Source organism: Scyliorhinus torazame, chromosome 5 (assembly GCF_047496885.1).
Source record: "Scyliorhinus torazame isolate Kashiwa2021f chromosome 5, sScyTor2.1, whole genome shotgun sequence".
Classification (NCBI taxonomy): domain Eukaryota; kingdom Metazoa; phylum Chordata; class Chondrichthyes; order Carcharhiniformes; family Scyliorhinidae; genus Scyliorhinus; species Scyliorhinus torazame.
In genome coordinates, this window is record NC_092711.1 from 228,219,029 (window position 1) to 228,245,123 (window position 26,095).

At 45.0% G+C, this 26,095-nt stretch overlaps 1 protein-coding gene across 5 annotated transcripts in view; it reads left to right on the top strand.

The window, feature by feature from the left end:
- The first annotated feature begins 6,919 nt into the window (after positions 1–6,919).
- The window catches only part of pcdh19 (protocadherin 19), a 253,124-nt gene continuing 233,948 nt past the window's right edge, over positions 6,920–26,095 (top strand). The window contains exon 1 of one of the 5 annotated variants that reach the window (XM_072505203.1): positions 6,920–10,156. In XM_072505203.1, the coding sequence (XP_072361304.1) occupies positions 7,652–10,156 (2,505 nt within the window). In that variant the 5' untranslated portion in view covers positions 6,920–7,651. The remainder of the gene's footprint in view (positions 10,157–26,095) is intronic. The other 4 variants (XM_072505200.1, XM_072505199.1, XM_072505202.1 and 1 more) reach the window with 4 other exon arrangements.

A 26,095-nucleotide genomic window follows, 5' to 3' on the forward strand; every position in this document is an offset into this window, starting at 1 on the left:
AACTTCATTCCAGTGTTAATGTAAGCCTACTTGTGACAATAAAAATTTTTGTTTTAAAAATCTCCTGCTTCTGCACATCATTTAACATTTTTTTACTTTTCAAGCAACCATTTCATGAATTTATAAAATAATGTATCGCATGTATTTCAACAATCGTTTATGACAAAGAAACCTGCATCCTAATAATCTTCTCGACATGAATACTATTTCTAATTTCCCGTTTGAGTCTTTTTGCAATTATTTCGAATTTGTGACCAATGGTTATTGGTTATCATCTCACCCACCGTTAGAAAAAATCTAATAGTAATTAGTTTACCATAATTTACTCTGAGGAATTAGTCCACCATTTCCGCACCCACAGCAATATCTCCTTTAATGATGAACTGCAGGCCTCCAAGAACTTTTACCTCCGCAGATTTGGCGACATTTGCCAAATCTGATACGGACCACATTTTCTGCATGTTCGTACTTTATGTAAATTAGGGGAATGGATGCAGATCTAAACATTTGGGTGCAGCCTGGCCTCTGAACGTTTGCCACAGATAAGGTGGTACCAGGGACCACCGTAACCACAATGCATTTGTTTGCATTCCGCTGCCCCCCCCCCCCCCGCCCCCCCCGGTCATGAGTTGAGCTTGGCTGGAATAGCATAGAAGCATGTAAGTAGCAAATATGGCATAAGAGATTGAGGGATGCACACATGAATGGCTGACTTATATGAAAGGAATCTTTGAGATCTTTGGCAAGGGTGAAGAAACAAGTTGCATATGTTGCAGCTGCATTGGAAAAAAGACAATAAGGAAGATAAGTCTTGGTGATGAAGGAATGAACGGTGGAACATAAAAATAGGGATGGACCATTTAGTCCCTTGAGCCTCTTCCGACATTCAATGTCTGCTCCTTGACCTGACACCATATTGCTGAATTGTCCCATATCTCTTCATACATTCGAACAACTAAAACCTATCAATCCCATGTGTAAAATTTAAAATGAAGAGGTATACTCCAGAAAAACAGTTCACCCAGAAAACAGAGAAGTAAAGTGTGGAATGGGTGGGGCGGATTTGTTTACAGGTGGTCTCATATTGTGCATTGTGGATATTAGAAAATGATTTAGCAAATGTAAAGCCTGATCGGATGGAAGGGAAGAATTAAGAAGGGAGGGTAGGATATAGATTAATGAAAGGGAGTGATTCTGAAAGGAGTGGGATGAGATGAGAGGAAGCACAAAAAAGTAATTGATACAAGCAAGGGTCCAGATGACCACAATTGAGACAATATCTCAGCTCAGAAGGGCAGTTCAAAGGTTTTGATGTGGAAAGTGAATTCACAGAGAAAACATGTGACAGAGATAAAATTAGGAAAGGGATGGTGGCTTTCCAGGAAGTTTTATGGGGTGAAGCTAAGTTTGAACGTCAGTGAGCTTATAATAAATGCCTGCATAAAGTCTTTTGACAGAGATGTAAAGTGAGACAAGTCCTGTAAAGAGCGGGAAGAGTTGGAAATGAAGGATTAGTGGAAATTGGAAGGGTAATCAATGACATTTTCCAAGTTGGAACGAGAGCAGCTTCAACAAAGTCATGAACAAAACAGAGAATTGGTCAGGGGGTTGGCATGCGAATACAATTGAGACACAGAGTGTTCCACACATTGTACAAAGGGCAGGCATAGCTGGAACCAAGCGGGCTTTCATAGATTTCATAGCATTCACAGTGCAGAAGGAGGCCACCCGGCCCATCGAGTTTGCGCCGGCCCACAGAAAGAGCACCCTACCCAAGCCCACACATCGACTCTGCCCCTGTAACCCCACCTAACCTTTTTGGACACTAAGGGCAATTTAGCATAGCCAATCCGCCTAACCGGCACATCTTTGGACTGTGGGAGGAAACCAGAGCACCCGGAGGAAACCCACGCAGACACGGGTAGAACGTGCAGACTCCGCACAGACAGTGATCCAAGCCGGGAATCGAACCTGGCATCTGGAGCTGTGAAGCAACTGTGCTAACCACTGTGCTACCGAGCTGCCCCTTCTGTAACAGCATGTTCTACTTGGAGAAATAGAGTAGGCAGCACAGTGACACAGTGGTTAGCACTGCTGCCTCATGGCGCTGAGGTCCCAGGTTTGACCCGGCTCTCGATCACTGTCCGTGTGGAGTTTACAAGTTCGCCACGTGTTTACGTGGGTTTTGCCCCCACAACCCAAAGATATGCAGGGTAGGTGGATTGGTCACACTAAATTGCCCCTTAATTGGAAAAAATGAATTGGGTAATCTAAATTTATATTTAAGAAAAGAAGTAGAGTAAAATTAAAACGATGGTTGTTCAGGCTGGGAACAACTTCATCCAAGCAAAGGAGAATGCAAGGGTCATTGTTTCAGAAATCGACGTGGGGAGAGAGAAGTGTAAACAGGTTGTATACACAAGGTGAAAAGGAGACAATTTGGACAAAAAAATCTGAAATGATCATGGAGTCAGAGAGCATCAGAAGGGCCATGGATATAGGTTAGGAGAGAATACAAGAAGGGGCAAAGGAACACAAAGAGGAGACTAGCTGAAACATTGGATCCACCAAGACAGTCCTGTTTTTATATTTAAATTGAAATGGCCTTGCAGAGCTCAGGAACAATGTCATTGGAAACAGTGAAGGTCATCCTCCAGATCAGCTGGAAGATCAATTGAAATTGTTGCTTATTTTAACCTCACTTTCATGGCATCAGCACTCATTATGATGCTATACATTAAGTGATTGTGCAACTCTCTCTTGGAGAGAGTTGGCATGCATCTGTCTCCAGAAAAAAAACAAGAACCTGATGGATATCCATCAAATGAAAAAGACCTGTGAGTGCAATTAGCACCCACACCACAATTAAAATATACAATATGAATGACAATAGAAGGGGAGAGATAACCTGCATGGGCAAATCAGTACAGAAGCACTGGTGGTCTCCCATGCCAGCAATAGCATTGTTTATTCAAACATTTTAACCCGGAGTAACATAGTAGATCATTTTTGTAATAACATGTTAAGTAATTTATTTCAATTCTTGCATAAAACTACATAGTGCCTTTTCCACACTGCAATAGCCAATTTTAGAGACTACGCCTCGGATTAATTTAAACTCTTCCCAAAAAGAATTGCATGTTCACTGAAAGCCCATTAGTATAAATTAGGCTTGCATACATTCTTCATGACTCATGAAAAATGAAAGGAGGCAAATATTCATGTTTTGTAAATGTTATTATCACATACCCAACTAAAATAAAAAGTAATCTTATTGCCTGCAGCACTATCAAGAAATTCAGGACTGTTTTTGTGCCTTGGGCTCTAAGCAGTTTCAAGATTGCTCTGTTTATGGATACTGCAGCCTTCGTGTCTTGATCTAATCAGTTGGGAGCCCGAAATCTTGTCCAAAGCCAGACATGAAAACAGAAGGTGCCGGAAAAAGAAAACTCAGCTGGCCTGGCAGCAGGAGAGAGAGAGAGAGAAACAGAAGTTAGCGATTCAAGTCAAATATAACTATTTTTCGGAACTGAAGACTTTCTCTAACTCGACAATCTTACAACAGTCGATGACACTGCAGTATCACTCTGGGGTCTCCAGTATATAAGTTCGGCAAGATGTTTTCTCAATTTGTTTTTTTTGTGTGTACCAAATCGCTGCCCAAACATAGATGCAGAGGTAAGAGTCAGTCAGTGTTCTCCATCAGTGTGCCATGCAAATGTGTGCTTCAGTGAGCATGAAGTCAAGACCTTACACGGCAATCTAGCTAACTTAACACACATATCTACCTTCATTTTCCCAACACTTCAAATCCAGTCAGTCAGAATGATTCACATGCTTAAATAACTTAGTTACAAAATCTCATTAGCCTCACAATTCATCAACAAAAATGGTACGCATCCTTACGAGAATATAATACACAAGTACATTACTTAAATTAGGATATCTGATTAAGCCCATTGTTAGGGCCCACCAAGCACCTTAATTGCAAGTGAAAACAATGATTACATTGGCATATGAGGCATACCATTATCATAGTACCACATACTGTGCCTTTAATTTCACTGCAGTGTAAAGCAAAACAAGGGAAGCGCTCAAACATAACATCTACACGACTGAGTCCGTGCAACTGCGAACGTACAGCGACGGACCGCGTCCATGGAAAGAAGAGCCAATGTATCTCCGTGACTCCTGACAAACATCTATCAGAAAGCCTGAGAGGACATCCGAAATGGCCAGCTGGACTATTTTTGGGTTCACCTGCGATTGGTCCCCTCGATCGGGTCCAGATATATCCATTTAAATGTGTCCACTGTGTGGCACTCGTGAGGTTCATTCCTCCAGCTCTTCTTCCCCAGTGTTTCTCAGACCTGGGTGAACTAATAAAGGAGTTTTTTCCCCCCTGTACCTATCGATTACATGGAATGTGTAGACTAATTAAGTGTATTCTTCATTTCGCGCAAGTCGACACAGTGGTGGAAAATAAAGAGACGAGACTGGTTGCACAGACATGAGTCTCAATAGTTAAATCCGAGGTAAGGACCCCCCCCCCCCCCCAAACCCTGTGCAAGGGAGCAATTCCCTCCTCACTTTTCACACAGATCTGTCAGCCAGCACAACCCGAATGATTGCAACGAAACTGGACAAGGCGAGGACGATTTATTTTGCGCCCCCCCCCCCCAAAGTACTTATTGCAAATCACGAAGATTTTATTACTTAAAATACATCCGCGAACAGGGGAGGTTCTGTGACACATGGCGAGTGCCGGCTCAGCCAGCAGACTGTGAAAATGCCAGCAGCCCTCGCACTGTCAGCCCTGGGCACAGTGCACTTTGCTGTCTGACAGTCCGGGGCGGGGGGGGGGGGGGGGCTGTCTCCATTCACAAGTGTGTATTTGCTCCTTGTTCGAATAACTAGAAATAGACATTTTCGCATTGCATGCGGGATATTTTGTGCAATCCCGCTAGATTTACGAACATTACTGTGTGCTGAAAGTGTGGAAGGGACGGGTTTGCGGTGGGTGGTAGTGTGTGTGTGGGGGGGGGGGGGGGGGGGGACACGACACACCTCACTGCGACACTTGAAGGGTTGTAGTTTTTTTCTCTCTCAGGAAGGTTGGTGGACGATCAAAGATGTTCTGAGGAGCTGGCACGCAGGAGGGAGCTTGCCCTTTTAATAAAACAGCCCTCGCTTCGATCCGCCCAGTGGTTTTTCAGTAACAGAAAGTAATGAAATCGGGCTTGGATCTGAATCTGCTATTATTTAGCTGCGATAGACAGCGAAACATAGACATCCTATTTAGTTTCCCCCGGGGTAACATGATTCGGCTGACTCGCTATTGTCTTCTCGCTGAACGATTTAATGAGGAGCCCCGATCACAGCGTTAATAATTTTACCTGAACCGTTCCTCCATTTCAATTTACCTGGGGGAGTTTTAATGGCACGAAATCCCATTCAGACTGTATTCTGGTACTCAATCAAATATTACAGGCGCCACTCCAGCTGTATCGATCAACCAGTCCCGACAGAGTCGACCACAAAACAAATACCATCAAAAGAACTCCATGTATGTGTTATCAATTCGAATAAACTCATTGGATTCGTGCAAAACAAATAGAAACAACAACAAAATAAAAGCATATCACTGACTCATTTCAGTTGTAACCCAACTGGCGGGTACAAAGTCAACCATTGGTTGGGATTTTATTGAAATTGAATCTTGTCATTTCTGTCGGCGGATCCTAAATGCGGCTCTCTGGCGACTTTAAAACAAAGCGCTGTCTGCATGGAGCTGATCTCTTTCAGCAAAAGCAGCAAACTGATTGATTTTTTTCTCGAATGTGAGTGGGGGTAAGATCTGAATACACTTACCTCCCAACACCAACCCCCCAAAAAACCCAACGGCTTTCTTCCTGAAACAGAACATATGCTCTCATTTAATGTGATTTTAAGTTCGGAGATGTCTACCTTAAATCTCTCTGATGTCCAATGAAATGGAATTTCTGCAGCACGGGAGGTGATTGTATGTCACAAATAGAAACCGCCTCTGCTCTGCTATAATTACGGTATTTAAACACAATAACAATTATGCTGGTGCACAGATTGATTCTTCAAATTACATCCATGTTAATCTCCCACTTCCCAGCCTTTTTAATGAAACTGCAAAGTATTTTCAAGGAAGCCGAGCAGTGTTTCCATTTGCTTTCTTGTCAAAATGTAACAAAAAAGGAATAGCTTTTAAACCGCCATTTGGAAAATGGACAAAACAATTGTTCAATTTACAGCTATTTACAGCTGGATTTATTTTACACACCCTCACACAAACTCCCACACAGACACTGCCACATACACACCTAAACACTTGAACACACATAAACACATACTCTCACACACACATATTCCAACACTCCTCAACACACATATTCTAACACTCCTCATACACACACTTCAACACTTCTCATACACACGCTCCAACACTCCTCATATACACACTCCAACACTCCTCATATGCACACTCCAACACTCCTCATACACATACACTCCAACACTCCTCATACACACACTCCAACACTCCTCATACACACACTCCAACACTCCTCTCTCTCGCACACGCACTCCTCACACACACTTCCAACACTTCTCACATACATACATAAACAGTCCAACACTCCTCGCACACAAATTCCCACACTCACATACACGCCCTGCAACACTCCTCACATATAATCACACAAACTCCCACGCAGGTACTCTCTATCACACCCGCGCCAACACTCTTCAGACACAAATTCCCACATAGACGCTCTCACAAAAACACCCCTCACACACACAATTAAACACAAACTCCCATACAGACGCACTCACACACACAGGCACTCTCTTACACACACACACTGTCACACAGACACATGCCAATGCCCCTCACATACACACAAACTTGACTCAGACATTCACGCACATACACACTCAAACTCCCACACTCCTCTCGCAAACACACATTTTCCAAGCTCCACCTCTCTAGCTGGGATCACGGGAGTGGTCGCTCATCCCCTGTAGCTCCTGAAATTGTTCAAAAGAACTTGTCAATTTGCAGCTGCCGATCAATCCTTGCACTTGGCTCTCATTGGCTGCAGAGAAAGCTGGTCCCGGGACTGAGGCGCGCCAAGCAGAGTCGCCACTGCTCAGATGCACTTTGCAATGGCAGGATTATGAGAGCGGAGCTGCTGCAGCACCGACTTCCACCTCCTAGTCCACACCGTCAAGATGCACAAGTGTGTGGTTCCAAAATAAACTTCCATCGGATGGAGTGTGGGAAAAAAAGAGCGCAGGCTGGGATCTGAATCCAAATTAATCCTCCTGCCGCAGCATACAATCTCTATGTAAGATCTGCGGATCTCGACATGCTTGACTGCTGAACTAAGTGCTGTGGGAAGAGCAATAGGGTTTAGGTGGAGAGCAACCAGTCCAATGCTGCAGCAGCTTTGCAACAGGAAACCTCACGACCCGGCTTCATTCCCTGAGAAGACTTCATCTTCGCGAGGTGAAACCGAGTGTGCGTTGATTTCATTGCGGCTGTTCTTCTACTTTGCAACAGAGCAGTGAGGGATTTTGAGCCCCGTTTGCTCCCACCATGTCCTAGGATTCGCTGGCAATGAATCGAGAAATCAACAGGTACCGAGCCGGGATGGATGTGCTGCTGCTGCTCACCCTGCTCCTGTGGGCTCGGGCTGGCGCCGTGACTAATTTGAAATACTCGGTGATGGAGGAGGAAAGAGCGGGGACGGTGATCGGCAACATCGCGAAAGACGCCGGCTTCTCAACTTGGGAGCAGACCGTGCCTCTTTTCCGCGTCTTGTCCAACTCGGCGCCGCATCTGGTGGAGATCAACCCCCTGACCGGATTACTGGTGACCAAGCAGAAGATCGACCGGGACCTGCTGTGCAGGCAGAGCCCCAAGTGCCTGATCTCCCTGGAGGAGATGGTCAATTCCATGGAGATCTACGTGATCAAAGTGGAGATCCTGGACCTGAACGACAACTCGCCCAGCTTCCCCACCGAGCAGATCGACCTGGAGATCTCGGAGACCGCCAGCCCGGGCACCAGGATCCCGCTGGAGAGCGCGTACGACCCGGACGCCGGGGAGTTCGGGGTGCAGACCTACCAGATCACCCCCAACGACCTGTTCGGCCTGGAGATCAAGAGCCGGGGCGACGGCTCGCGTTTCGCCGAGCTGGTGGTGGAGAGGCCGCTGGACCGCGAGCTGCAGTCGCACTACAGCCTCCTGATCACCGCGCTGGACGGCGGCGAGCCACCCAACGCGGGCACGGCCCAGCTCAACATCAGGGTGATCGACTCGAACGACAACTACCCGGTGTTCGAGCAGAGCGCCTACACGGTCAACGTGCTGGAGAACGCGCCCGCCAACTCGCTGGTCATCCACCTGAAGGCGTCCGACCCGGACGAGGGGACGAACGGCCAGGTGGTGTACTCCTTCAACAGCTACGTGCCGGGCGAGACGCGGGAGCTGTTCCAGCTGGACCCGCGGACGGGGGCCATCACCGTCAAGGGGCTCATCGACTACGAGGAGGGCAGCGTGTACGAGCTGGACGTGCAGGCCAAGGACCTGGGCCCCAACTCCATCCCGGCCCACTGCAAGGTGACGGTCAACGTGGTGGACGTGAACGACAACGTGCCGGTCATCACCCTCTTCTCGGTCAGCAGCGAGACGGTGGAGGTGAGCGAGGCCGCGCCGCCCGGCTACGTGATCGGCCTGGTGCGGGTGTTCGACAGCGACTCGGGCCCCAACGGCCGCGTGCAGTGCCGGCTGCTGGGCGACGTGCCCTTCAAGCTGCAGGAGTACGAGAGCTTCTACACCGTGCTGGTGGACGGCCGGCTGGACCGCGAGCGGCGCGACCTCTACAACCTGACCATCCTGGCCAAGGACGGCGGCTCGCCCTCGCTGCAGGCCACCCGCTCGTTCACGGTGCGGGTGGCGGACGAGAACGACAACCCGCCGCTCTTCTCCAAGCCCTTCTACCAGGTGGTGGTGCAGGAGAACAACACGCCGGGCTCGCACCTGCTCTCCGTCTCGGCCCGCGACCGCGACCTGGGCCTCAACGGCAGCGTGTCGTACCGCATCGTGCCGTCGCAGGTCAAGGACATGCCCGTCTTCACCTACGTGTCCATCAACCCCACCTCGGGCGACGTGTACGCGCTGCGCTCCTTCAACCACGAGCAGACGCGCGCCTTCGAGTTCCGCGTGGTGGCCAAGGACGGCGGCAGCCCGGCGCTGGAGGGCAACAGCACGGTGCGCGTGGTGGTGCTCGACGTCAACGACAACGTGCCGGTCATCACCGCGCCGCCGCTGGTCAACGGCACGGCCGAGGTCTACATCCCGCGCAGCGCCGCCGCCGGCTCGCTGGTGGCCGCCGTCAAGGCGGACGACTACGACGAGGGCGACAACGGCCGCCTGACCTACCAGATCGCCGAGGGCGCCCGCGGCCTCTTCCACATGGACCAGACCACGGGCGAGATCCGCACCAACCGCGGCTTCGGCGACCAGGCCTCCACCGCCGCTCCCCAGGCCAGCTACGAGCTGGTGGTGGTGGCCCAGGACCACGGCAAGCCCGCCCTCTCCTCCACCGCCCTGGTCGTCGTGTACCTGTCGCCGGCCCTGGACGCCCGCGAGTCGGCCGGCTCCCTCAACCTGTCGCTGGTCTTCATCATCGCCCTGGGCTCCATCGCCGCCATCCTCTTCGTCACCATGATCTTTGTGGCCGTCAAGTGCAAGCGCGACAACAAGGAGATCCGGACGTACAACTGCAGGGTGGCCGAGTACTCTTACGGGCAGCAGAAGAAGCCCAAGAAGAAGGGCAAGATCAGCAAGAACGACATCCGCCTGGTGCCCCGGGACATGGAGGAGGCGGACAAGATGAACGTGGTCAGCTGCTCCTCGCTTACCTCCTCCCTCAACTACTTCGACTACCACCAGCAGACTCTGCCCTTGGGCTGCCGCAGGTCGGAGGCCACCTTCTTAAACGTGGAGAGTCAGAATTCGAGGAACACGACTGGCAACCACGTGTATCACACCTTCACCAGCACCCAGAACTCCCAACAGCAGCCAGATCTCATCATCAATGGCATGCCCCTGCCAGAGGTGAGTGCCCACCCTGACTTCATTTGCCATTTTAGAGCCTTGTGAGTGACCAGTGCGATTGTATGAGGGGGCTTTACCCACCCCATCCCCACCCATTGCCTCCTGATATTTGCCAAGAGCCTAGAGTGGGCCAGGAATGTTAAAGCACCAGTTGAGCCTCTCTTTCAAACAATTTGGCACATTTGTGGTTGCCCCTCCTCAAATGCCCTCAGACATGACCTAGCAAGACAGTCAGTCCAAGGGCAATTAGGGATGGGCAATAAATGCTGGCTCAGCCTGCAACGCCCACATCCCATGAATGAATAATAGGAAAGAAATTGCTACGGTTACTTATGGCGCTGTCGAGGACTGCTGGCCAATCTGATTGAATAAATGTGCTTTAATTCAGTGGTGTGGGGTGCACTGTCTGTGGGAGTGGTGGGCGCAGATTCAATAGTAACATTCAAAAGAGAAAAAAAAAGATATTCTAGGGTGATGAGCAGAGGCATTGGCTTAACTGGATTGCTGTATTAAAGAGCTTGTTCAGGCATGAATGGCCTTCAGTGCTGTACCATCCTGGTTGGTTGGATGAGTGAATGGTTACATCCCATTTCACATAATTTTACCAGAGTTCTAACTCCAAAATCATTGCAGGCAAAGAAAACCAGCTGCATTGTGACACTGCAACTGTCAGTTTGGTTTTGTGGGTATGAAAATGGGTTTGCAGTCCATGTCAATGAAACAATGGAATGAGTGGTTGACTTTACAGAACTAATTGACATGACACTCCATACCTAAGAAGCAATTGCTCTGCCTCTAGTCATAATGGGGCTGTGTAAATGGGCTGGAGCGGGGTTGAAGAGGCAGCCATGCATGGGGTAGAAAACCCTTGGGACACTTTCAGGTGTTTCAATCCACTGGTTTGCAGTGCATTTTGTAATACATGTTGAGTTATGGTTGGTTGTGAAATTGGGGGTGGGTGATGTGAATAATAAGTACTTTAAAATGAATCATAAATAAAGCAAGGGAGAGGCTAACATGAGTTAAATGTGAGGAGAAAAGTCAATTCATTAAGTAAAATGAACATCACGAGCTGACAAAAATGGAAAATCAGACAGTTGTAGGAATGAAAGGAGTTCAGATGGGGAAGCCATTTTTAAATTCGATAACGAGAGGGCTTGTTTCTTGTCTCCATTGTCAATAGGAAAATAGAAAGCAAGAGTGATTTTTGAAAAGTTATTGGGACCTTTCGAAAAGTTAAATTGAAAAACAAGGCAAATCCAGGAACATGAAAACAGAAATAAAAGGAAGTAGAAAATAAATATAAGTAGAAATAGAAACAAAACAAATATGGCATCAAACAAAACTGGAGAGGAATATTAATAACAAGCATTATAAATATTTTGGCAAAAATAAATTGAGATGCTTTGTTAAAAATGAAAGCAATGCTTCTTCCCTGTATTTGCAACTGCTCTTCTTATTGGTATTGAGTCATTTAACTCACTAAAAGCTATTGTGAACAATATATTTCCTGGACTGATGGTCTTACAAATTACTTTCAACTTCTATTGAAATAATAGACAGCTGCTCACTAGTAAAACTGGCAGAGCAGCATCCAAAAAATGAGAGCGCGTTTGCCACTGGTCCTCCAACTGGTGCGTGCTGACAATCTAAATACTTGCACTTCATTCCCAGTGCTACATAAATTGCTGAGCGCAGAATTACAACTGGCAAAAATGCATGGTTCTGCAGCTGGATTGCCCGAGGAAGTTTTGAACTAGAGCGAGAATGTTGATGGTGTTTAGAAGGCAGTGGGTGGTTCTCCCTTTCCCAAAACATGTCCCAAATTGCACCTTAATTCTAACTGGGGTCTAATTGTTCTCTTTTACCCTTAACATGCAGACAACGTGTCAGTTGTGCGTGTCAGTTAAATAATTGATGGACAACTCAAATTATTCAGTGGGCAGAAAAAAGACGATTCAACACTTCTGAGTATCAACTTTACAAAAATAATCTAAAATAAAATTCTAATGTTAAGTTTGAGAAAGGAAAATTAAATAAGTTCACTGATCCATAAAATATACTTAATTTGATGTGTCCTGTGATGAAATGAATGGGGAAAATAGAGCTACAGCCATTCTCAAAAGATTAGCTGCATAATCAGGACTTTAGATCCAACAAAAAGAGTGCTACAATTTGAGTTTCTAACACAAAGTTCATTCTTGTAAGTTAATATCATTGGATATCAAGAGTCATGATTTGGCTGAATGCTCCCACATATCATCGACCATTCGACCTCCACCAACCCAACCCCCCCTTCCAACTCAAAACAATGTTTGAATTACCATCAGAGGTTCTATGCTTACACTTGACACAAACAAAACACCAGCATACATAAGACTAGCCGCAGAGTCAATGAAACTCAGCCTTGTTTGGCCCCAGCAGCTGCTTTGCTGTGAGCTACTTAGCCCATTTTTCTTGATCCACCACGATCACTGTAATCACAATAGCTAAAAAAGAAGGCAGCATTGATTTTACATCCTGTGACGTTGTGCGACCCTATTGCCTGGGCCACACACTTTCCACAAGCTCACTCTTTAACCACTTGATAGCATTTACTTTGCTGTGTAACTCACTTAAGAAAATGTTCAAGAACTGCAAAGGAATTAAAGCGATTTGAATTTCCTTTTGTCATGCCAAGCTCTTGTTCAGTTTATCTACATTTGAAAATTGGAGATTTCTTCTGCAGAAAAAAGCCAGGATTCTATCACCGCCCCCCCCCCCCCACCCCGCCCCCCCATTACGATTAACTGGCGAACTTTCCCTCCAGGCAATATAGTCAGTTGCTGTAGTGCAGTACATTATGTTGCATGGTATCATAGCAGCATGAGTAATGCATGCATGCTTCAGCTTTTAAAAATATATTGGTGGTATGTTGGAGGACTATCCCAAGTTGTTGTGAATCGAGTTGATACCATACCTCTGCTAATCTCTTGAGACCTAGCCAAAGTTCCATGGCAGGAACAGGAAAGGCCTGGTGGATAAAGGAGAAATATTGAATGGGTGAGGTGGGCGCTTGGGCGGGGTGGTAATGTTGAAACCGCCACCAAGTTCCGCTCATGCACTCCTTGGTACCTAGACATGTATGTGTATTGTTGGCTAGGAACTGAGAACAGGTGCTATTTTATCTTAGCCACCAGAAAAATGTTTTATGTGAGACAAAAAGGGGGTAAACAAATAGAGCAAATAGAGGTGAGGAAGCAGGAGTAAAAGAAGGGGACAACCTTCAAATAAAATAAGATTTCTATCAGTCTCCGTACCTGATAATTACCAAATAATAAATGTTCTAATGTTACTGAATGAAAAACACCAGTTTCGAATGAAGAATTAATTAATGACCAGATTTCCTGGTCAATGTCAAATGTTTATTGAAGTTTGCTGAGTGCAAATTTGTTGCTGTACATCCTGCTTTACAGCAGTGACCATATTTCAAAAAGTTAAAGCAAAAAAACGCAGATGCCAGAAATCTGAAATAAAAACAGTGCTGGAAAATCAGGTCTGGCAGCATCTGTGGAGGCAAAAACAGAGTTATCACGCCAAAAGGTATTTCATTGGCTGCAGAATGCTTTGGTACAACTCAAAGTTGGTAGAAAAAATGTTATTTAAATTCAACAAGATTAGCAAAATTCTTCCACGGGAACTACTGCAAATCTGGAAATCTGAAACAAAAGCAGAAAATGCTGGATGAACAGATTGGCAGCATCCGTGGGGAGAGAAACAGAGTCAACATTTCAAGTCTCTGTGGCTCTTCTTCAGAGGTATTCTATTTAAAATTTATTTCCAAATTTTATTTAAATGCAAGTCTTTAACTTTGATTATCCTAGTCACGGAATACTGCTGAACAAACTAGTGGTTGTTATTGATATAATGCCATCATACAGGCATGGGAATTAATTAATAAAATACCCAACAGCAGTTTTTGATTAGACAATGCAAAGTCATTACTTATAGTAATTTTTATATTTTCCTGATGGGTGTGTTGTGTAAATTATGACCTTTATGCATATGACCAAGCATTAGTTCAGGTTCCTTAATGTGCTTTTTAGCTGGCTGACACAGTAATCTGAACCATTCAATCTGAAGATTTACTGCTGAGATTAGATTTCAACTGTTTTGTTAAAGGAAGGTGCTGCAGGCATGTTCCAATTATCATTCATCAAGATAAGGTAAAGGCCAAACTCTCATAGGAATGGGTTGCAATACAGGTTATTGACCCAGAAACAGCTATCATTGAGTCCATTGTGTGAATTACCCCGGTAGGGGCACATTCCAAAAAGATTGGAAAGGTTATGAAAAGGTCCGCAAAGTTCACTAATGTATGGAACACCCTTGGAAAGAATGTGCATTCTTTACTTTTGTCCCCATTGTGGTCTGAATGGCCACCTTGGTGTTTGTGTGATCTACATAAAAGCTTGGATTAGGCCTGCCTTTTTTCCACAATAATGGCAACCCTGTTAATGTCATGCCGAGGGCAAGTTCTCATCAAAGCTGAGCCTCGGACAAAGCACTGAGTACTGCTACCATCTTTAAACCATTAGAAAGGGAATAATTGAAGACCAGCACTCAGGGTTTTACATTACAACAGTGCAGAAGATACTCGTTGGTGCCGGTTACATTTTCTACCTATAAACAGCGTGGGACTTAGGGTAAAATCAATGGGAAAACTGTGAGTCTGCTGCTGAATGAAGGCCTGCTTATTCTATGATATTAAATGGTGCGATCCAGTCCCAGTGGTTTTCAGTTGTCCTTGCGTTATACCCCAGAGCCTCACATGTCAACAGAGACCAGTGCCTGATCCAAATGTTAATGGGTAGAGAGTCAAATAGCTCACAGTCGCCAGACAGGAACTAAAACAGCCAAAAAGGTAGCTTCTGATTCTCCTGATGAGTACAGGGGTTACATTGCCCATTGCTCCTGTATGCTGAAACGATTGCCAGAATTCTGCACTGTAGGAAATCTATTCCATAATAGAATAGGCAGCACGGGTTAGGTAAAATTTGTTGGCCAAATTAGCACTGAGCTGTTTTGCCTATTTTCTGCATTTGGTTATCACTGGCTCACATGGTAATCCTTTTAAATTAGATACTGGCTACATTTTTAAAAAGGCACTCCTTTTGTGCTTAATTGATTTCATCCTTGGGAAGAAGAATATGGGTTACATTGTGACACATTTCCAAGTGACAGTCAGGATACTGAAAAGTGGTGTGGTTTACTTTCCTGCTGGGTTTACGCTAGCAGATCTCTTATACTCCAATTTCCATTAAACCTTTCGTTAAAAAATGCTTAGCAAATCACTAGGTGCGCCAGGATGTGTTAGAATGTGGAGATGACTTGAGTTCTTGGTGCGAGCATTGCTTGATATATGGGGTAGCTTTGCGGGGGGTGGGGTTGAGTTTATTCCTTATTCTGTTTTTCCACATCTAAATAGCAGCCCAGATGTGCCCAATAGAATGACTGTGCCAAGTGCAGCGTATTACTGAGATTACTCCCACCATCCAAAGATGTGCAGTTTAGCTGGATTGGCTATGATAAATTGTCCCTTAGTTACCAGGGATGTGCAGGTTAGGTTACGGGGATAGGGCAGAGTGGGTGGGGTGCTATTTCAAAGGCTCAGTGCAGACTCAACGGGCTGAATGGCCTCCTTCGGCACTGTCGGGATTCTATGATTATGCCACAGTTGATAACGTCTCCTAAGTGCATCAGATGCTAATCATTTAACTTGACCTTTAGCCATTTAACTTGACCTTTTCAGATATCCTGAATACAACATAGAGGGGGGCGGGGGGGGGGGGGGGGGGGGAGAAACGTCTGCCATAACAAGAGTGAATCAGGGCATTCATGGTACAGTACGGCTTAAAAAAATAGAAGTGCAACATGGAAGTAGCAACAGGTTTTTCAAACTTCGCCTATTAATATATTATGTAATCATGGAAAGAAAATGTATTTTCCCCTAGGGATCTATGGAAAAGAAAAAGGGGGTTTTCTTTGCTGAGTAATACTGCATATTCATTGAAATCAGTAACAAGGGAGGTATTTGGTGTGTACTGCCAAACACTGCATAAAAGCAGCTTGTTCTGAACAGGCAGCTCAAGAGGGTTACAGAAAAATACATCTGAGGCAGCAATCAATGGAATACGTGTACAGTTTAATGTTCTGAATTGACCCATGGTAATTTTACTCCAATATAATTTACGCATGAGTAGCAGTTTAATTCTATCGCTGGAGAAGTCAGGTTTATTTTATGTGGGTAGAGGTTTTCTCTCCAGGTGATGAGCCGAGGGTGACGGGGCAACCCTGTTCCCAGGTCTCCATTTGTGTTACTCAGGATAAACCACTAGGAGGTGCATGTGAGCTGCCTGGGGGATGGCTTTCTTTTAAATTCTCTTGTCTCATCTGCCAGGACGCAACGGGTCTTGTCTTGGTACTGTGGAACCAGTAATTGAGGGTGGAGTGGAGGCATGTGGGGGAGGGGTTCAATTTATGAGTCTTGGTCTAACCTGCCTCCTTCATTAGTTGCTCCATGTAACAATCTCACCTCTTTGACCAATTGTGTTATCATCTTCACTAATATCTCTTTGTGTGGCTCAGTGTTATATCTTGTTTGCTAATGCTCCTGTCAAGTGCCTTGGAGCTCTTTACTGTGTTAAAAGTGCTATATGAATGCAAGTTGCTGTTCCTTGGCACACTGCCCACTGAGCATGTGCCTTTTTTAATAACTTGCTGTTAAATGGCAAGGAAGAACCGGTTCTTCAATTTCCAATCCAGTCTTCAAAGACGTGATCCTGCCGCACGGTTCACCAACTGATCTGTAATGTGCCCTGGTCAATATTGATCCTTTGACCTAGATTACTGGGGAAGAAAGGAAAATCTGGTCATTTTCGCATTGCTGTTTGTGGAACCTTGCTATGCGTAAATTGGCTGCTGTGTTTCCCACACTACAACGGTGACCATGAAGCACTTTGGGATGTCCTGATGAAAGGCACTATAGAAATGCTCTCTTTTTAATCAAGAAAAAAAACCAACAGGAGCGTGAGCTGAGTATTGGTACTGAGCCGGCCCTGCAGCACAGAAATGTGATGCAACTTCTGTGTCAGGATGCTAGCACTTTCTGGTCCAGCACACCTGCAGGAGGGCTATTGTTGCAGGTGACAATACAGAGTGCAGATTCATGGGTCTGAGTACACGTGAGGGACCATTGTCGAGGCCTGAATACTGGGGCAGCTAATTTACATTTGGCTGATCTATCGCGCCCTATGCAGCCCACACATGCTGAAGCAGGAATGTAAAAAAAATGCCTTTTAGAAGAGCAATTGCGTCTGGTCTGTGAAGTTATTGATTACATTGGAACTCTTAACTTAACTTTGTACATAAAAGGTTAATGGATTGTCTGTATAGTTGGTCACAAATTAAACTTAGTTTTTAAAAAGGCAAGAAGTAACATGATTTCAGTAATTGACAATGAGTTCAGTCTGTAGACAGAGGAAACAATTCAAAAGCCTTCATTTTACCCATGTCCTGCATAGTCAAGTCTAGCCACGACAAACTCGGTGCGTCTTTTATTGGACTTTAGTACACAATAAAGTGTAAAATGATGGGAGAATAGAACTTCAGAGTCGCTTTTGTAAAAAATAACTGCAGCAGCAGTGGATTTGCATCATGTTTGGTGCACTGAAGTGTTAGCTAGGCATTGATGGCAAGCAAGTTTAGCTTTTACACGTTAATGTCAACAGTTAGGAATTTCACACCAGTGGGTGAGGTTGATTTGCATTGTTTAACAATGAATGGTCTGAAAATTACCCCTAGCAGTCTCCTTTTGGTTATGTATGTTATGTCCCATTTAAGGTGCTTTTACTCAAAAGGGGTCCAGCTAGGCTTGGTTGACAATGCTTAACTTTGTTCATGTGGGACAATGGGAGGAGGTGGGGGGCTGGGGGGAGGTGATGCAGAAATCGCTGCTGACTTCGTACTGAATCATCGACTTCAAAGTCATTGGCAGAATAGAAATCTGGGATAAAATAAATATCAAAAATGTCAAAAATACTCCGTTTCAGTGGAGAGAGAAACTGTTCATGTTTCAGGACGATTACCTCTTGTCAGAACTAGAGAAAAAATAGATATGTAACAAAGTTTGGGCAAGTACAGAAGCAGAAAAAGAGGGAGGGGGAAGAACAAAGGGACAGATCTGTGATAGGGTGAGAGGCAGGAAATATTAAGTGACAGAAGGAATAATGGTGTGAGGTAAATGGAGATGGTAATGTGAACAAGAAAAAATGATTTACCGACAGCTGCTGGGAGGTTTTGGCCTGAAATTATTGAGCTTGATACTGAACCTGGAAAGTACAAAGTGCCAAATCGAACTAGCAAGTGCTGGTCCTTGAGCTACATTGGAATATTGTAGGAAGCTGAGGACAAGGTAGAGCATTAAAATGACAGGTAACTGGAATATGGAGTCACCCATTATGGATCCACAAAGTGATCACAACTGCTTTTGGTTGCTCCAATCCAGATAAAGCCATGTTGTAAGCAGTGAACATGGCACACTAAGGTGGAAGTACAAGGAAATTGCTGTCTCATCTGAAAAAAGCATTTGGGATCTGGATGGTGGGTAGAAGGGAGGTAAAAGGGCAGGTGCTGCATTCCTGCTCTACCAGGGAAGGTAGATGGGGATGTTAGAAGTGATTGAAAAATGAATCGGGGCGTCGTGAAGGAAGCTCACAGAATGATACAATTGACTGTATCATTGCTGTTTCCTGCACTTGCCACCATCTTAGCTCCCAATTTCCAACCTTCCTTTCACATGCCTTCATGTGGTCCATCTCTGAAATGTCCATTCCTTCCTTGCTGTCTCTGCCCCATTCTGGGCAAAAGTTATTGACCAATATCTTCTGTAAGCCCATTGAGTCCTCCAGCTACCATGACTCCATTTCCTCACACCATCTTTCCTCTGAAAACTCTGCTCCATTCTCCTAATGTATCCCTGTCCATTGTGTCTGTTCTGAGGACGTCATCTTCAACATCAGTGATGTGTTTTCTCCCTCAGCCATAGCTCTCCTTCCACCATGGTTGACAGGGCCCTTGACCCTGCATTTATGCTCTCACCCCTCCATTTTAGAACTGGGATAAGTTTCCTCTTGCTCTCCCCCTCCATCCCAGAACCAGGATAAGTTTCCTCTTGCCCAGGCTCCACATTCAACAGATCAATTTCCATCCTTCCCACCATCAGCATGGGGACCACCAAACACATCTTCTCCCTTCGATTTTCAGCAAAAGGACCATTCCTCGTGCAACATCCTCGTGCACTTTACCTCCACTTCTCTTCTTTCATCTTATCTCTTCCCACTGTCCATGTCCCCAAATGCATCTTCTAGGCATAACAATAATCTATTTGTACAGTTTTAAATTTAGTACACAGTGGCACAGTGCTTAGCACTGCTGGCTCACAGCGGCAGGGACCCGGGACAATTCCGGCCTCGGATGACTGTCTGTGGAGTTTGTACATTCTCCCCATGTCTGCGTGGGTTTCTTCCGGATGCTCCCGATTTCCTCCCACAGCCCAAAGATGTGCAGGTTTGGTGGATTGGCCATGCTAAATTGCCCCTCAAGTGTCCAAAAGGTTAGATTGGTTAAGGGACAGAGTGAGGAATGGGCCTAGGTAGGGTGCTCTTCTTTCAAAGGGTCAGTGCAAACTCGATGGGCCGAATGGTCTCCTGCACTGTAAGGATTCTATGATTTAGTGCTCATAGTGCTCCTTCAGAGCGGGCTCGAAGGGCCGAATAGCCTACTCCTCCTAGTTTTGATTCTTCATATTCGGGGTACCTAACACAAATTTGGTGACTGTTTTGCGGGACACCTCCTTTCATTTATAAGCGTGACCTCGAGTTTCCAGAATCACAGAATTGTTACAGCACAGAATGAGACCATTTGGCCATCATGTCAGCACTAGCATTCTGACTGAGCATTTCACTTAGTGCCATTCCCTCACCTTCTTCCCCATAACCTGCACATTGTTTTGTTTTGAGTAATCATCTAATTCCCTCTTGAATGTTTCGATTGAATCTGCCTCCATCACACTCAGGCAATGCATCCCAGACCCCAACCACTTGCTACGTGAAGAAGCTTAGCTCATATTCTTTTTGCTTCTTTTACCAATTATCTCAAAAACTGTTCTCGCTCATTCTGCCAAAAGGAACAATTTCTCCCTATCTCCCCAGTCAGAACCCCTCGTAATTTTGAATACTTTCATCAAATCTCCACTCAAGTAACAGGGTAGTTGTTATGAGGGACTTTAACTTTCCAAGTATTGACTGGAAACGCTATAGTTCGAATACTTTAGATGGATCAGTTTTTGTCCAATGTGTGCAGGAGGGTTTCCTGACACAGTATGTAGATAGGACAACAAGAGGCGAGGCCACATTGGATTTGGTACTGGGTAATGAACCAGGCCAGGCGTTAGATTTGGAGGTAGGTGAGCACTTTGGTGATAGTGACCACAATTCGGTTACGTTTACTTTAGCGATGGAAAGGGATAGGTATATACCGCAGGACAAGAGTTATAGCTGGAGGAAAGGCAATTATGATGCGATTAGGCAAGACTTAGGATGCATAGGATGGGGAAGGAAATTGCAGGGGATGGGCACAATTGAAATGTGGAGCTTGTTCAAGGAACAGCTACTGCATGTCCTTGATAAGTATGTACCTGTCAGGCAGGGAGGAAGTGGTCGAGCGAGGGAACAGTGGTTTACTAAAGTAGTAGAATCACTTGTCAAGAGGAAGAAGGACGCTTATGTAAAGATGAGACGTGAAGGTTCAGTTAGGGCGCTTGAGAGTTACAAGTTAGCCAGGAAGGACCTAAAGAGAGAGCTAACAAGAGCCAAGAGGGGACATGAGAAGTCCTTGGCAGGTAGGATCAAGGAAAACCCGAAAGCTTTCTATAGGTATGTCAGGAATAAAAGAATGACTAGGGTAAGAGTAGGACCAGTCCAGGACAGTAGTGGGAAGTTGTGCGTGGAATCCGAGGAGATAGGAGAGGTGCTAAATGAATATTTTTCATCAGTATTCACACAGGAAAAAGACAATGTTGTCGAGGAGAGTACTGAGATACAGCTACTAGACTAGATGGGATTGAGGTTCATAAAAAGGAGGTGTTAGCAATTCTGGAAAGTGTGCAAATAGATAAGTCCCCTGGGCCAGATGGGATTTATCCTAGGATTCTCTGGGAAGCTAGGGAGGGGATTGCAGAGCCTTTGGCTTTGATCTTTATGTCGTCAATGTCTACAGTCCAGAAGACTGGAGGATAGCAAATGTTATCCCCTTGTTCAAGAAGGGGAGTAGAGACAACCCCGGTAACTATAGACCAGTGAGCCTTACTTCTGTTGTGGGCCAAGTTTAGGAAAGGATTATAAGAGATAGGATTTATAATCATCTAGAAAGGAATAATTTGATTAGGGATAGTCAACACGGTTTTGTGAAGGGTAGGTCGTGCCTCACAAACCTTATTGAGTTCTTTGAGCAGGTGACCAAACAGGTGGACGAGGGTAAAGCAGTTGATGTGGTGTATATGGATTTCAGTAAAGCATTTGATAAGGTTCCCCATGGGAGGCTATTGCTGAAAATACGGAGGCCTGGGATTGAGGGTGATTTAGCGGTTTGGATCAGAAATTGGCTAGCTGTAAGAAGACAGAGGGAGGTGATTGATAGGAAATTGCAGCCTGGAGTTCAGTTACGAGTGGTGTACCACAAGGATCTGTTTTGGGGCCACTGCTGTTTGTTATTTTTATAAATGACCTGGAGGAGGGCGTAGAAGGATGGGTGAGTAAATTTGCGGATGACACTAAAGTCGGTGGAGTTGTGGACAGTGCGGAAGGATGTTGCAGGTTACAGAGGGACATAGATAAGCTGTAGAGCTGTGCTGAGATGTGGCAAATGGAGTTTAATGCAGAAAGTGTGAGGTGATTCATTTTGGAAGGAGTAACAGGAATACAGAGTACTGGGCCAATGGTAAGATTCGTGGTAGTGTGGATGAGCAGAGAGATCTCGGTGTCCATGTACATAGATGCCTGAAAGTTGCCACCCAGGTTGATAGGGTTGTTAAGAAGGCGTACGGTGTGTTAGCTTTTATTGGTAGAGGGATTGTGTTTCGGAGCCATGAGGTCATGTTGCAACTGTACAAAACTCTGGTGCGGCCGCATTTGGAGTATTGCGTGCAGTTCTGGTCGCCGCATTATAGGAAGGATGTGGAAGCATTGGAAAGGGTGCAGAGGAGATTTACCAGGATGTTGCCTGGTATGGAGGGATGATCTTATGAGGAAAGGCTGAGGGATTTGAGGCTGTTTTCGTTAGAGAGAAGAAGGTTAAGAGGTGACTTAATAGAGGCATACAAGATGATCAGAGGATTAGATAGGGTGGACAGTGAGAGCCATTTTCCTCAGACAGTGATGGCTAGCACGAGGGGACATAGCTTTAAATTGAGGTGAGATTGATATAGGACAGATGTCAGAGGTAGGTTCTGTACTCAGAGAGTAGTAGGGACGTGGAATGTCCTGCCTGCAACAGTAGCGGACTCGCCAACATTAAGGGCATTTAAGTGGTCATTGGATAAACATATGGATGATAATGGAATTGTGTAGATGGGCTTTAGATTGGTTTCACAGGTCGGCGCAACATCGAGGGCCGAAGGGCTTGTACTGCGCTGTAATGTTCTATTGTCTACCTTTTCTCCAAGGAAAAGAGATTAGATCCATAGAATCCCTGCAGTGCAGAAGAAGGCCATTCAGACCATCAGGTCTGCATGGAACCTCCGAAAGAACAGTCTACCTAGGTCCAATAACGTCTTCCCTCCCTCGACCCACCCTATCACCGTAACCCTATGCATTGATCATGACAATCCACCTAACCTGCACATCTTTGGACTGTGATAGGAAACCGAAGCACCAGGAGGAAACTCACGCAGGCATTGAGAGAACATGCAAATTCCATGCAGTCACCCAAGGCCGGAATCAAACCCGGGTCTCTGGCGCTGTGAGGCTGCGTTAGCATGCCACCCTTAACCTATCTTTATAACTGAAGCTTCTGATCCCAACAATTGTTCATGTAAACCTTTTCTGCACTCTCTTGCCAATGCCTTCAAATCCTTCCAAAAAGATTGTCCAGGCATCTGTCATTTTAATTATTTGTCTCATTCCTACTGTAACCTCTGTCCTTGGCCTCCTGCACTTCCCAGTGAAACTCAACATAAGTTCGGGAAACAGCACAGCACCGCTTTTTATGAGGTGCTTTGCAGTTGTTTTCCAGGCACAACATTGAGTTCAATAATTCCTCTACCCCATTTTTGGGGGGATGGCAGTTGTTGATATTAATTTTGTTATTGCCACTTACATCTCTTCAATACTCATCTTTTGGTTTTTTGTTTGTCCAATTACCATCTCCTTTTGTCTTGCACCATCATCCCGTTTGTAATTTAACCCCTCCTCCCTTTCATTCTATTACTGACCTCCCCTTTTTTCTTCCACCACCATTTTCTCTGCCTCTGAACTTGCTTCACCGTCCACAACTGGTTCCTGGTCTGCTGAATATTTGAAAATGTTTTTTTTAAATTTCTGATTTCCAGTAACTGCTATTTGTTATTGCACTGGGCCAAAATGCTCCCTTTATTGAGTACTGATATTTTACGCAGAAGGTGTGTAGCTGCTAATCAAAATGGAGTCCTTTGTCTCTTTGTGGGCTGCACTCATCAGTATAAACTGTCATCAGAGTCTGACCCAGGAAATTAAACACAGGTCGTTGGTCCCAGATATTTAAGTGGCGGTGCCCAACATGATTATTGGGTTCGAGACTCAATAACATGATCATTGGGTTTGATGCTCAGTAGCATAAAGTGGCATACAGAAGGCAGCATGACACCCTGAAGGGAACACGACACACAAATCTGATATGGTATTCTGAGGGGGGCACAGCACACTAAAGTCTGCGCTTCCTCAAAAAAAAGTGATACTTTAAAAGTGTCAAATAATTTACAGGTGCAAGTTCTTTGGTGACTTCAGGATAGGCCAAGCAATATTAAACTGGCACACAATGGCTTGATGTATGAAAGCAAAAGTAGACACTGTCAAGGCACAAAGTGAAAACGGAGTTTTGGAGGGTAATCTTCCGTCCTTACCATTGAGACATAAATTAGATTGACCCCATCTATCAATCTGGTACACAGTAACTACAGGTGACTGGGTCTCAATTCTTGCCCTGAAAAGAGGTAATAAAGACTTTTTTAAACCCCATTACTCTTCAAGTCACTAAATGTGAAGTATTTTTGCATTTTTACACCATGGATTTGTTTTTTTGTTTTGAAGAACGACAAAGCAAGGATCATTTCTAAGTGAATTCATAGAATACATTTTAGCCAAGAACAAATCCTTGTGAAGCACATAATATAGTAGGTGTTGAACCTAAACTTTTGATTTAATTTAATAATAACAGGATGTTGCAAAACAGGCAATGCTGCATTACATGTTGAGCAAAAGGAGATGTGTGGTAAAATTGTAGATCTGTTGTGTATCTCACTTTACCTGTCTGTGTGAATGATAATTATAGGATCTAGTCTGAAAATACTGCTTGCTTCTAATCTGTTTATCAGAAGAACTTTTTCTGTTGTGTACTGCATGTATCCAGGGCAAACCTATTAGCCTGACAATAATGACTCACTTAGATTAACCTTTTTGTGACAATTATGCTACAATTATCAGGGCAGCTGCATTATCATCCTTTTTTTTAAAGGAGAGACACGTGATGTATTTAATAGCTAGTCTTCCAAATGGTTTGACCTGATTTTCTGGGTAGTTGCCTCAAGTGAAATAACATGGAGATAATATGCCTTTTCAAAGATATGGAACCAGTTAGTTGACATTTCAACCCAGGTACAGTGTCCACTGATAGATATAGAAGTTATCTAACTGAGGTGACCATGTAGATGAGGGATACACTGGGTCAACAATTGCTTCTTTAGCTCTTAAGTAGATGAGATCTTTTGCAGATAGCAATGTGCCGCTGCTCAAAATCTATCTCCTTGACCAAATTTCTGGCCACCTCTCTAAATGTCAGTGACAACTTTTGTCCCAATTATTTTCTCCAAAGCGCTTTTATTGTGTTTAAGGCTCGTGTGTCGGCCTAAGTGGTGTTCTACTGTAGAGCTCTATTTGTATGCCCCATTATCTACATACACTCGAAGCATGAAGTGAATTGCAAGGTTTTTGTCCTATCGATGCTCAGTAAAGCATTGCTACTGGGGAAATCATTTATTTACACATGAATCTTTGTTATGAAATGTGAAAATATAGGGGATCTTTCATTTTCTAAAATGTCTTGAGGTGTGAGACGAAGTGCCCAAGCAACAATGGAATGTAAAATAGATCATAGAAGACAAGTAATAGGATTCTTCTTTCCCCAACCCCCCTTCCCGCAGCATGTTTCCTGGAGATGGAGATGGCTTGCCATTGGGCGTTAGCAGGACAAAGCCCAAAGCGTTTTGCGTGGCTCGCCTTTCCCGCTGCCAGGGAATCCGCTGCAGGGGATTGCCTTTGGCAGGACTGGAAGATCCCGCCAGCGGGAAGGGCCGGAAAAACCTGCACAAAGCTTCAGAAAAATTACCCATGCTTTGCACCATCAGATTCCTGTCAACTTGTTTTTTTATTCATTCATGTGATGTAGGCTGGGCCAGCATTTATTGCCCAGGCTGTGTCAAGGGTTTGGGATGTCTTTTTAGTCTTATTTTATGATGGCAGTGCTGGGATGGAGATGACCAGTGGTATCAAGCGAGTTCCCCCTACAGAAACACATAATATGGTTTCCATGGCACTGAAAGTCTGTTGTGAGAAGGCGAAAATAACCACAAGTGAATATTTAATAAAATTA